The sequence below is a fragment of the Manacus vitellinus genome, unplaced genomic scaffold (genome assembly GCF_001715985.3).
Source record: "Manacus vitellinus isolate BGI_N305 unplaced genomic scaffold, ASM171598v3 scaffold_17_pilon, whole genome shotgun sequence".
Classification (NCBI taxonomy): domain Eukaryota; kingdom Metazoa; phylum Chordata; class Aves; order Passeriformes; family Pipridae; genus Manacus; species Manacus vitellinus.
The window spans coordinates 3672956-3685477 of NW_021939256.1; the positions used below are offsets into that span (position 1 = coordinate 3672956).

General features: G+C 39.9%; 2 protein-coding genes across 2 annotated transcripts in view; one reads left to right on the forward strand and one right to left on the reverse strand.

Moving 5' to 3' along the window:
* ABITRAM (actin binding transcription modulator) overlaps window positions 1-7388 on the forward strand; it is a 7902-nt gene extending 514 nt beyond the window's left edge. The window contains exons 3-8 of the mRNA XM_029958892.1: window positions 133-293; window positions 373-424; window positions 2699-2828; window positions 3559-3635; window positions 3707-3776; window positions 3844-7388. Of these exons, the coding sequence (XP_029814752.1) occupies window positions 133-293; window positions 373-424; window positions 2699-2828; window positions 3559-3635; window positions 3707-3776; window positions 3844-3972 (619 nt within the window). The 3' untranslated portion in view covers window positions 3973-7388. The remainder of the gene's footprint in view (window positions 1-132; window positions 294-372; window positions 425-2698; window positions 2829-3558; window positions 3636-3706; window positions 3777-3843) is intronic.
* Window positions 5119-12522, reverse strand: part of CTNNAL1 (catenin alpha like 1) — a 43232-nt gene continuing 35828 nt past the window's right edge. The window contains exons 14-20 of the mRNA XM_029958894.1: window positions 9972-10022; window positions 9726-9880; window positions 8957-9005; window positions 8090-8146; window positions 7835-7954; window positions 5474-5557; window positions 5119-5362 (exon numbers count right to left, since the gene is read on the reverse strand). Of these exons, the coding sequence (XP_029814754.1) occupies window positions 5201-5362; window positions 5474-5557; window positions 7835-7954; window positions 8090-8146; window positions 8957-9005; window positions 9726-9880; window positions 9972-10022 (678 nt within the window). The 3' untranslated portion in view covers window positions 5119-5200. The remainder of the gene's footprint in view (window positions 5363-5473; window positions 5558-7834; window positions 7955-8089; window positions 8147-8956; window positions 9006-9725; window positions 9881-9971; window positions 10023-12522) is intronic.

A 12522-nucleotide genomic window follows, 5' to 3' on the forward strand; every position in this document is an offset into this window, starting at 1 on the left:
GCTGGGTTTTGAGGGTTTTTCTCACTGACGTAGATGTGGCGAAAGATGCTACATCTTTCGTTTACCTTCTCGGGGCGGGTGGGTGGGGTGGGGTGGGGGTGGGGGAAAAAGTAAAATTGTATTTCTTTGGAGTTTCCCCTGCCGGCGAGAAGGGGGCCGGGTTGGGGCCGCCCTCTCCTCGTCATCGCGGGCGCGCCGGCTGGGCGGGCCAGGATGGGCGGGATTGAGGCGGGGGCGGCGGCGGCGGGTCCGGGTGGGAGCGGAGCGGTACTTTACGCGCTGGTACAAACCAGGTACCGCCGGGCGGGGGGGGACCCGGACTGGGGCCTGGGGCGGACGGGGCAGTGACTGGTGTTTGTGCCCTTGTTGCAGACGTGAAGGGGCGGCCGTGCGAGGACTTCTGCGTGCTGCAGCACTCCAACAGGCGAGTGGGGCGGGGGGGCTTGGGGTCTGCCCTCTGCCCGCCGCGTTCTGACCCCCGGCAGGACTCTGGCCTCGCTTTCCATTCAGCAAGGGGAACTGCCAGGTTCTGCACCTGGGATGGGGCAACCCCGGATGTACGTACAGACTGGGGAGTGAGATGTTGGAAAGCAGTGCCACGGAAAGGGACCTGGGGGTCCTGGTCGATGCCAAGTGGAATCTGAGTTAGCAGTGCTGTGGCAGCCAGGAGAGCCAATCATGTCCTGGGGGCATCAGGCAAAGCAGCCGCTCGAGTGGGGGGATTGTCTCGCTCGGCACTGGTGCGGCCTCACCTTGAATATTGTGTGCAGTTTTGGGCACCACAATATAAGAAGGATATTAAGCCCTTAGAGAAAAGGTTCTGTACCTAGAGTGTGGTTGGGCACTGGAACAGGCTCCCCAGGGAAGTGGTCACAGCACCAAGCCTGACAGAGTTCAAGAAGCATTTGGATGATACTCTCAGGCACATGGTGTGACTCTTGGGGATGGTCCTGTGCAGGGCCAGGAGTTGGTCTCCATGATCCTTGTGGGTCCCTTCCAACTCAGCGTATTCTGTGATTCTGTGATTTGTGTACTATGGATGGTGAAGGCAAGATGGGAAAATGTCATGCGTTGCTTCTGCTTGGCTGTAGCTGGATATCCATTTATTTGGAATAAATCAACCTGTACCTTATTTGGAGTCTCATACTTTACCTCCCTCAGCAGCGGCCTGTTGGGGCATTTGGAGTGTTTCTGGGGTGTTTGGTCCCAGAGGGAAGAATAAAACCTAACTACTATCTACACAAAAACTGGCAGTGCCAATGGTTCGTGTTGAGGGAAGGTGAGGCCACATTTGTGTTCCCAGTGGGTTGCTTGCTCCTGTTAAGAATTCAGAATAACAGGAAGAGCATGTTTGGCACAGGGCAGAACCATTGCCTTGCTGCAGCCTTTTGGAGCTGGAGCTTCTCTGTGGCTGTTTTCTGCAGTTCTTTCTCATTCTTTCAAAACAGAAATCAGAGTGCCTGTGAATAAAAGGCATGACAGCAACGGCAAGAGAGGCCACCCCTGCATATGTACTAAATACTAAATATGTAGTTACTAGTCTCAGTTGTCTGATATAAACAGTACTTTAAATCCTACTGATGTGGGGGAAAAGGAAATTAAAATTTGTTCAAATGTCTATGAAGACTGTTTTGCTACTCTGAATTGTGAAATATTGGCTTACACAGAAGCTTAGCCAAATGCTCTGTGAAGTATTTTACCCTTATTATGCGTGGGGCTGTAGCTCAGTTTGGTTTTTCTAGGCAGTATAAAATTCTGGGGGGATTTTTTTTTGTTTTGCAAGGTCTCAGCTCCAACAGATGACTGTTCAAATAAATGATTTGCCATCTCCCCCTTAGAAAGAGGCTGGAGTGAAGTGGAGGTAGCTTTGCTGCTGGGGCATGCTGGATGCATTCACCAGGATCCAGCTCCCTCTTGTGGGAGCTGCGCAGCCAGAACTCTCTAGGAGTGTGTGGAGATGGATGCAGCATCCACAGGGAAAGATCTGACTCTGTGCCCTGGTTTCCTCTGCAGTCACTGTGCTGTTAATTCTGGTCCTCACTGCAGGTTTTATGCTCCTCTTGAACAGAAAAGCTTTATCTCTCTTCATTTACTGGCAAGTTCTGGGCTCTCCATGCTTGTGTGTTATGCATGGTTCTGGACCAGGGATGAAGACAGGCTGTCTCTTTAGCTTGGCTTGTCTCAAACTGTCCACTTTCATGGCAAGAAATAACCCTCCTTTAGAAAAAGATGAAATGCAAGCAGCAGGTTAAATAAAGCCCAGATCACTGAAGGATTTATCTTCTCTAACTATTCACTACAAATGGCCTTTAGCTGTTCTGAGAAACATTGCCTTGCATTACATTTTGTGACAAAAATGTACTGTGCTCATACTTGTTTAAGTGAGTATCTACTTCAGCTATTAGCTGTCAAGTGAACAAAGTATGCTCCCACAGGGTACATCAACAGACAGAACAGCTCTGGCTTATTTAAAAGCAGTGGTTCTGTTTAAGTAAAAAGTGTAGTGCTTTTGATGATCCTGTCTAATATCTCAAAATGAAGCACCTTTTATGGGAGTTTTAGGACGGAGTGCAGTTTTCATTTGGGGTGGCACAGCAGGCATCAAGTAAGATAGGCAGAGAAGGTTGTGGAGCTTGCTTAGAGCACAAGAGCATGGCTTCTCAAAACTATAGCATAATACTTTTTTTTTTTTCTTCAGAATCTGTGTCATCACCTTGGCAGAAGCCCATCCTCTTCTTCAAAGTGGGAAAACAATTAAAAGCATTAATTACCAAATCAGTGCCAACTGTAGCAGACTTCAGAATAAGGTCTCTGGGAAGTCAAAAAGGGTATGGCTTTTTTCTTTCGTTAGTTTTCATTTTAATCTCTCATACTGCATAAAACTTTCTGTCCTTTCTAGGATAGAAACCTAGGAGGTTACTTTTGTATTGTATTTTAAACCAGCCCCTCTACAGCTGAAGAATTCAGACTTCCTCAAGAGGTGCCTGTCTGGCTGTCCCAGCCCAGGTCGTGCAGTGCTCCTACAGCACTGGTGGTTTCCAGTGTTGCTCAAACCCACTCACTTTTAGTAATTTTTTTTTTTTATAGTATACAGAGGGACATAAGCATCCCTGAAAAGACACAAATTTATTTCCAGGAAAATGCCAAGGATTTGGAGACTGCTGTTTTTCTCAAGCTAGTCTAGATAGCAAATGGACCAGTTTAGTGTGTTTGATGGTGGGTTTTTGAATGTGTAGTTTAACCTGCTTATACTGAAATCAGCCGTGCTGTTTCTTCCCCGATTTTAATCTGATCAAACTACAGGTCTGCTATTCTGCAAGAAACTTAATTATGACTCAATCTGGAAGCCCTTAACAAGCTTCTGTTTGATTTGTGCATGTAACTAAGTTGGCATCTTCCCTTCTGTAGGGAAGCACAGCTCTGTAACTTGCAATGACCTGTAACTATGACCCATCCTTGCTTTCTGAGAAGCTTGCAAACTTATGTTGCTGATGGTAATACTTTTAAAAGCCCTGTGTCATTAAACTACATATATATTTATTTATTTTCCAAATGCAGGGAGCTCAGTTTTTAACAGAACTTGCCCCTCTGTGCAGGATATCTTCATCAGATGGAGAGGAATACACCATTTACAGGTAAGGTTTTTCCCTTTTTCTTCTTACCTTGACATACCATGCACATCTACTGAATCTAAACACTTTTGCAGTTGTATACGAGGGCGGCTGATAGAAGTGAATGAAAACATTCTCAGTAACCCCACTCTTCTGCAAGAAAAGGTAAGACACTTTCTTGCTTTTTATTTTTAACTTTTATTTCACTGCTTACTTCAGTCTTGCTTTACAGCCATCAACTGAGGGTTACATTGCAGTGGTTCTACCCAAATTTGAAGAAAGCAAGAGCATAACTCAAGGACTTCTGACGCAGAAGGAGTACGAGGAAGTTTTGTTGAAACGCCGTAATTCTTCTTCATGAAATCAATTCTACACTTATCATCTGTACTTGATACTAAACAAGCTACTTTTATTGTACACTGTGAGTTTTGTAGTATTGAAAGGCCTAGTGCCAGTTTTTAAAAGTGGAACTAAACTGCTTGATTCATACAAGAATAAACCAGTTCAAATAGTTTGTATATTAAAATTTCCGTACTCTTTTTCTCTGAGTTCTAACACTACAAGTTCTTAAATAAGCTCAGAATGACATGTTGGAGTATTTATGTTCCACAATCAGTTTTGCTTAATGCAAGGCTAAAACATACAGAAAAATCATATGAATTAGCTATCATCAAATTCAGCTAAACAAAAACAATATGGAGAGTTTGACCAAGGTGAATTGAAAATAAAAATGTAACAGAAGCGTAGGCACAAAGAGCAGATAAACTTGAAAATAAACATTTCACACCAGGTTGTATTTTCATGGCATCCTGAAGTCAAATAATGCCCTTTGTACAGAATTCTGTAACAATCAGTATCTATTTTCTTAAATTTTAAATGGTATAATGTCAAATCTGCATAATACTTCAGTGGTTCAACATGCAACTCAAATTCTCAGTAAATTTTAATAAAAAAAGGAAGCAACAACTACCATCTACAAATAGAGAGGGTAAAAGAAAAAGGATTTGAGTCAAGACTATTAGTCACTTAGAAATACCCTTTCATAAAGATCAGTCATGTCATCAAGATTAAAATTCAGGGGTGCAGCTACTGAAAGAGGGTTTTTTTCCTAAAACTACTTCATTGCAGGTATAACTTGTAACTAAGATAACATTTCAGTGCTTCAGGCCACAGCTTTTCAGACTATATTCCTGATTCTGCTTTGTCAAATATATAGACTGATATAGGCCGGAGATGAGTTTACAGACTTCAACAGTAGTGTTACATATAGCATATGCAGCACAGGCATCTTTACATAAAATGTCTATTAGCAGCATCTTTGGGCTGAAACATCCAGTAAGACATTCATAAGCATTAATTACAAAATCGGTATCAGTGAGCATAGGAAAGGCATTCACATTATAAAAATACAGAAGATTTAACTAGTTGGTGTTGTAATAGCTAAGTAATGGGACATCTATTAGATGTGACAAAGGCCAACAGTTTCATTTCAAATTAACCTGGCTTGACTTTCCACAAATGAAAGCAATATCGAAAATTCAGGAAGTGTTATTTTCAAATGGGAGTTCCTGCATTTCTCAGTGCTATAATTACTTGCTCTCTAAAAACGTCATGTTTGTTACATGATTTTCTAAAGACTTGATGCCAAATGTCTCCGCTCTCCTTTCTGGAGTATGTGCATTTGTACCAGTTCGTATTCTGTCTTCTTTCCATGGTGGAGCAGGTTTAAGGCAACCATTTCCTGCTTTATTCTGTGTATATATAAAAAAAAAGAATATTTCTTAAAAACAATCAATCAACCAACCCCAATGAAACAAAACCCAAAGCCTATTTAAAATAGTGCAGATGAACCAAATACTGACCTTTCTCAGTAATTTGAAGCAAAGTGGAAGAAGTTGGCATAATAGAGTCATCACATTCCTTGTTTTCAGAATGCATGCATCAACCTAAACAAGACAATTAACAGTAGAACAAGACCACTCATAACTTGTGTTAGGCAGTTGTTTTCTACATGAGATGGTAATCTGCTCTGAGCTGGAATAAGTAATATTTCTCCTTCTGAAATCTCATGTAATCAAATGGGTTTGCCTACATTTTTATAAATTTCTCTATATAGTACATGTAAAACAAGAGCATCCTTTCTGTTTAGCTAAGACTTGAGCTATGATGCAGAAGGGAGTGACACACATCCCAAGAGAATGTGTAATTCTCTACTAACAATACAATATTAAACAGTAATAGGAGTTTCTTGGAAAGGAGCTCTTGTCATGTAAGTATGAATCATCACAATTCTTCATGATTTTCTCTTCTGTTTTATGTCCTGTCAGCATGCTTTAGAAAGCCATGCATCATGAAAGCCTCACTTTGATGTGAGTTACACTAAGAGTTGTCTTAAAGCTTAGAGCATTTGAGTTCATGCCTCAAGTCTGACACTCAGCACAGATTATAAATTTGGGCCCTTTACAAACACTAATTTGAGAGCCTAGTACTGCTTTGTAGTGATACATCACTGTACAAACAGACTGGAGTTCCCATTCAGTTTAGAGAGTGTAAAACAAACCAGGAGGTAGCCCCAAGGTGCTCAGTTTGGTTCTGAGTGGCTTGCATGCTCTATCTAGTTTTAGACCTTGCTGTAAAATTGAAACACCTTTTCCACAGCCAGTTGGAAACAAACATTCAGGTGCACAGAAGTCATGTTGCTCACACTAATCATACTGCTGCTCAGGGATACTTCAGTTCTTCAAGAAACCTGACCTCCAGTCCCCACTGAGTTTTGCAGATCTACTTCTTGTGGTAATTAACAATGTTGAAACTTTCATGGCAGCTGTATAAGTATTTATTTATAGCAAATATGAATATTATCAGAAAAAATTCTGGGTAGTCTAGGGTACACTACCTACCTACTGAGAAGGAAGCATGTATTTCAGAAATAGAGCCAGGGGGTTGGAATTTACATTTATATATATTTACATTTATGCTAAGCATTAGTAACAACAGAACAACAATAATTATTACAGTGGTGGAAATACTGAAGCCCACAGTGAGGTATGCTTAATTACAGTTCCTATTTCTCTGGATGAAATTCGAGTGGATTACAGTATTATTACTGCAATCTAGTGGATTGCGGTGTAATTATATACAGTATTACTCCATCTCTTATTATTCTGCTGAAAATTCTCATTTGCAGCATGATAAAATCCCAGTACTTCTCTTTATCTAGTGGGTAAGGTCAGGGGCATGTTGATAGAAGTTCTCTGAAAAAAGATCTCAGCAGCAAAAAGAATATAAAGTAGTGGAAGCCTATGGACACCTTCCCACCTTTTAATTTTTTTTAAGTGCAGTCCAGGAAAATCATTGTCTTGGCAAACATTTCTGTAAACTCTTTCAGTAACAGTAATTTCAGTACTTTAAGCAATAGGAAGGAAAAAATATCCTATTACTTATTTTACTGATTCTTAGACTCAATAAGTCAGTAAAAGCTCAGAGTAGGGAAACTGTTCCTTAAAACATTAATATCAATTATATGTATGTGGCCATTGGGCCAATTACAGAAAACTTGATATCCTATGATCCCTAAAAAAAAATTCATATAAGCCTGTAGAGTAATACCATCCAATATCCAAGTCATCCAATGACAGGCTTCCATGTATGCTGGGTGCCAATGTACTGTATTTTGCCTCCTATCAAACTCCCAGCATGAATGAGTGGATCAGGTCAGGATAAACTTCAGTGAAACCCTTCTCTGGTAGTAGGGAAAACATAAAGAAAAAAAAAAAATAAAAGGCCAGAAGACAACAGCACCCATGCTGGAGAGAATCCCTTCCTGAGACAAGGCAGTGCAGCAAATGGCTGGGACTAGTTATCAGAGAGGGGTGTCCCAACAGACAAAACATTTTCAGCAAGGACAGCAGTTCTTATGGTTTTTCCTCTTTATTTTGCACATCAGCTGCTCAAAACATGTTAAGTGCAAAATAATACTTTCGTTCCTCTCCTACACAGGGAACAGCAGCAGTGACATACTGCATAGCAGAAAAATGCTTGCTCAAAAGCACAAAATTTTGTACTTATTAATTTTTATGATCCTCTGTCAATCCAGAAGCCAGTCAAGAAGTTCAGCTGTCATGAACTGTTCCATATTTTAACAGGAGCATGAATTAGTAAGTTACTGCATTCCTAAAAAAGTTAGGCATTGCTTTCAGGAATATATATAATTTTTACCTTACCTTTGTAAACGTAGCACTTTTTCCCTGAGCAGAAGCTTTAGCTGTTATCTGGAGCTGCCTGCACACAGAGATGAGTTTTTCAGCCTCCAACAGAAGCAAAGGCTTGTCATCCTCGTGTACCTGAAAACATGGTTCAGGAAGACAAAACAACTTGTGTTAAAGATTCTGACATTAAGTTAACAGAGGAGACAGCACAGCCAGCTTTTAAGCACTGGTGTCATAAGCTGAATGGCTCTTTTAGAGGTCATACATCACCTGATCAGAAAAAGCATGAAGAGCTGAAGCAAGCTTTGTGCCCTCTGTGGCAAAAATCTGAAAGGAGGAGAAAGCATGAAAGAAAATGAACCACAATGGAAGTTTTTCCTCGTTGTTTTAATAGTGTGCTATAAAGTAAAAAGGTAACAGGAAATACTTGTAATTGTTGTATATATTTATAATTCACAAGTCAGCACTTTGCAGTGACTTCTGAAATAAAAAGCTACATTACAAACTGCCATCCTCCCAGATAAGCAAAGCTTAAAGGCTTTTCCTTTACATATAAAACCCCCTGTGATTTCCAATTATTTTTTGTACTGTGGCAGCTCAGAAATTTTTTGTGGGTAGATAACACCTGCCGTGTTTGTATCTTGTCCTATCAAAGGTAACCAGTCTCCTGTTACACACAAGCATGAAGGCTGGACACAAGGAATCCACGCGTTCCTGCATTTGGTCCCTTCCTTCTGTTTGTATTATGCAATTTTTTACACCCTCTTTCTTTCCCAAGAAAATACTGCTGCTCAGACTAGGATCGAGCAGCACTATATAGTTAACATTATAAGGGACTGAGCTACTACTAATGTATTGAAGTCCACTGATTTTTGCCATATAATGCCATAATTTGCTATTCTTCCTCCTATCTGGAATGTAACACCTATTGGTATAATGAGTGATGTCTCAAGCTACTACTGGAACACTGAAAAGTTTGCTTTCAGAAGGTACGTACCAGAGTTAGGCTGCTTAAAATCTACAGCTGCCAGTCAATTCATGGTACACTGTACTTATGTGTAAGGAATCAGAGACTTAAGTTCCAATTTGGCCTTCACTCAAGAGTGCTTACCTCCTGTTTTGTTTAAAACATATTACCTCTGCTTGATGAAATAAATCTTGAGTAGTTTTCAGAAGTCCTTCTCCTCTGTGGGAAATAAAGAAAGCAGAAGATATGCCATGTATAGACTGCAGATTATTTTGCCTATTACTTCCGTAAGTTATAGTCTCACCACTGAATATTTAACAGTGCACACCACTGAACTGTAAAATATCAGTCTTTTAGAAGATACTAGACACAACAATAACTTATTACAGGAACTGCATTTCAAAATATTATACCGACACCTCAGTAGCTAGAGCACTATTGGGGAATTAGCAATGGCTCAGTTCTCTTAAGCTGAACAAGAACAGAAATCCATGTCTCTGGCATACTGAGTATTATTGAACTAGTAGCTTAGAAGAAAAAAATCTCAACTCTTGCAAATAAAAACAAACCTAAACTCTTCAAGTAAGAAAGCTAACATTACAAGGGTAAGTTTCAGAACAACTCTTTTCAGTACAGCAAAGATTATATACCTGTGCTTTAATTCCCTTGATTTTCAAAGTATTTACGAACATACTTCTTAAAATGTTTTCTGTCCCCAAGAGATATTTAAATAGACGTGCTGCAGCCCTTTAACTCCTCCTAATCTTATTACTAAACAGCTTAGAAATTTACAAAAATTTATAAAGCTTAAGGATAAAATCAAGTTCCTTTCTGAATGGGTCCCAATTATTATACTCCGAAAATGAAACTATCTTCTTTCTTATAAACACTGTTAATGCTCTTCTTCCCACCAAAATTTGCTGCATACAATGTAATTACCTGGTAAATAAATACATGGAGTAGGCCATACTTGACATGCCTTGTCCATGTTGCACGATCTCATTCTCCTGATCTTCCCATTTCTCTGTCTCAGAATCCACATCAGATGTGAGCAGATGCAATTCTAATCCAAGTTTTGCAATTTTTGCCTGTTCCTGTAACCACATTTATGGTACTTGAAAACGCATTCTTCAGACAAGATAAAAATAATAAAGGAGTTTTTTTACAAAAATGATGGCATCTTACCTCAGTATCTAGTTTGACTGGCTTTAATGCTTTCAGATTTGCATTATGCTTCTGTTTCAAACAAAAATAATATTTTTAAATAAAAGGAATTTGTAATCATTTTACTAACAAATCATAAGAGGTAGCTCTATACTCAGAGGAAGACTTTGCAGGAGAGTTCTAGTGCTTTACACAAAATTCTCAGTAGAAACTGAGAACCTGTTCTGTCTGCCTTCCTGAAACTGGAATATGCAAACAGCATCTGTGCCCTGTAGATGCCTGAAATTTCAAGGAAAAGACCTCTTCCACAGTTCTTGGACTCCACTTCCTAATGCAGTACAATCTCTTCCCCTTACCCTCTAAATCTTCAGTAATACTTGGGACTAAAGAGTCTCAATCAAGTGCTCCTGCACTGATTTTTCCATCATCAAAGATGACACTATGTAACAGGGAAGTTGATTTAGTCAGCTGATGTAAGCTCCAACCCATGTAAATACTAGTGTAGCTCATTTTCTGTGTCCCTTTGTTGAAATAGCTGGTAACAAACAGTGGCACTTTGATTTTTCCTTCTTTTATTTAAGTCATGAACTATTGAAAATACCAGTCTGTCTGCAAGCCAAATACTGGCTCAGATTAAACAATAATTAGTGCAGTGCTTGCCAACTGCATGACACACTTATGCAGGAATACATCATTTGTTTCAAATTAATTTGCAGATCCTGGCTTTAACATTGTGTGCTGGTGCTGTCACTGTGCAAAGACAGCAAATACTAACAGATGTGAGATCCACAGTCCATGTTCCCAAACTGCACTGGATTGCAGAGGAATAGCAAGTACAAAGTTGGTGTCATAACTTGGAGAGGTGTGAGACAGAGGAAGAGGATGGATGATGTCTGAGGAGGAGACCAGGACTGAGACCCTTGTCTGAGAATCTGAAAAAAGCTGCTGTATTCATTAGTGGGAGTACTTGGGCAAATTAAGCTCAGTAAAGCCTGAGGGGGAAAAAAACCCCAACACTGTTCATTATGAACAGGATCAGAAATGAAGCCCCCTGGCACCACCATCTGCATCTCTCACTTCAGGCGTCTGAGCAAAAGTAAAATACTACTACTGAATTTCCTACTGCAATTTGGTGCTCAGTTTAGCTTTCATGCCATTTCTTTTTTTCCATCTTGAAATGTTTAAATATTCTGAATCTTATGAATGTCTCCCCCGATTTGGAACTGTAATTCTGCCTATGTATTAGAAATGCTGATCTCAAAGATTTAGCACAAAGGGTAAAACTGATACTCTCAATTGTGATTTAACTATATTGCATATTAGAGATGCAGTTTAAGAAATGCTGGTCTTAAGGCATCTTAAAAGAAGAAAGGAAGACAGAACCAAACTAAATTTGCATGTAAACACAAATTTTGTGCTAGAAGGTATCACAAATATTTAAGGTGCAAGAATGAAGGGTACTCAAGAAAACCAGCCCTCTAGCACAGGTTAAGCTTTTCTATCCACAAATAACTAAAGAAATCTTGTAATGTTTTTGTAGTTTTCTCCACTCTAGTGTTCACTTGCATTATTTGAATACTACAATTGTTAAAAAAGCAGACAAGTTATTCTGCTTTTAAAACATGATTTAACAACTTAATACTATAGAGAAAAAAATATACCCATGCAGTAAGCACACACATGAATCAGCACTGCTGCTCTGGTCCTCAGCTACGGCATGATCTGGGATGCCACTCATTACCAGCAAACAGCACAGTTGCAATTAAACAGATGTAACAAAATATGTAATCTAATTAGATCGACAGGAACAACATGGCCTCTGTGCAGGGACAGCGTGGGTGTTAGCCAGGCACAGAAGACCTCTGTGCTGACAGTAGGGAGAGAAGAGGCACTACTGAGCGTAACAGCACTGGGAAGAGAGGCAGTTCCAAAGCTTAACGCATCAGTTAGGCAAAGAAGTTAGTCTGTGAAGAGACTCTAGTGTCTTATGGAAGTAATCTACATCTCCTGTCTACTTTCGAACTGTGCATTTATTTTAACTCCCACTCAATGGTAAGTATCTTACAAAACTCAAAAGAAGGCAGCAACCTCTCAGAGAATAACAACGCAGAACTGTTTAAATCCTGGGCACAATTTTTTTATCCAGAGTATTTTAAAAGGCATATGAATCAACAGGTGGAAATCTGACTTCAAATTTCTCTTTAAATTTTGGCTGAAGTCTAGGAGCTATGTAGCTTCTAGACAGTGAAGGACAAAAACCCTATCAAAAGTCACTGAACCAGTCTGTTTGCAGTTTCAATATTTAGTTCCCTAACCGTGGAATTCACCCATGCTCATGCAGCCAAACATTATATTCTATTTAAATCTGCAGATTGGGTTGATAACGTATGAGCTTTCCTCTTCTTAAGGGTAAGAAGTAGTATTGTGTTTGAAGTCATAGAATTACACAACAGAAGACACAGAGAGACAGGGGATCATTTCACACCCAAATTCCTGAACACTACAGGTTAAGGAAAGAAAGCATGGAGAGAAAGAAACAAGCTAGAGCTTACTGTACTTTCTGAGATCATTC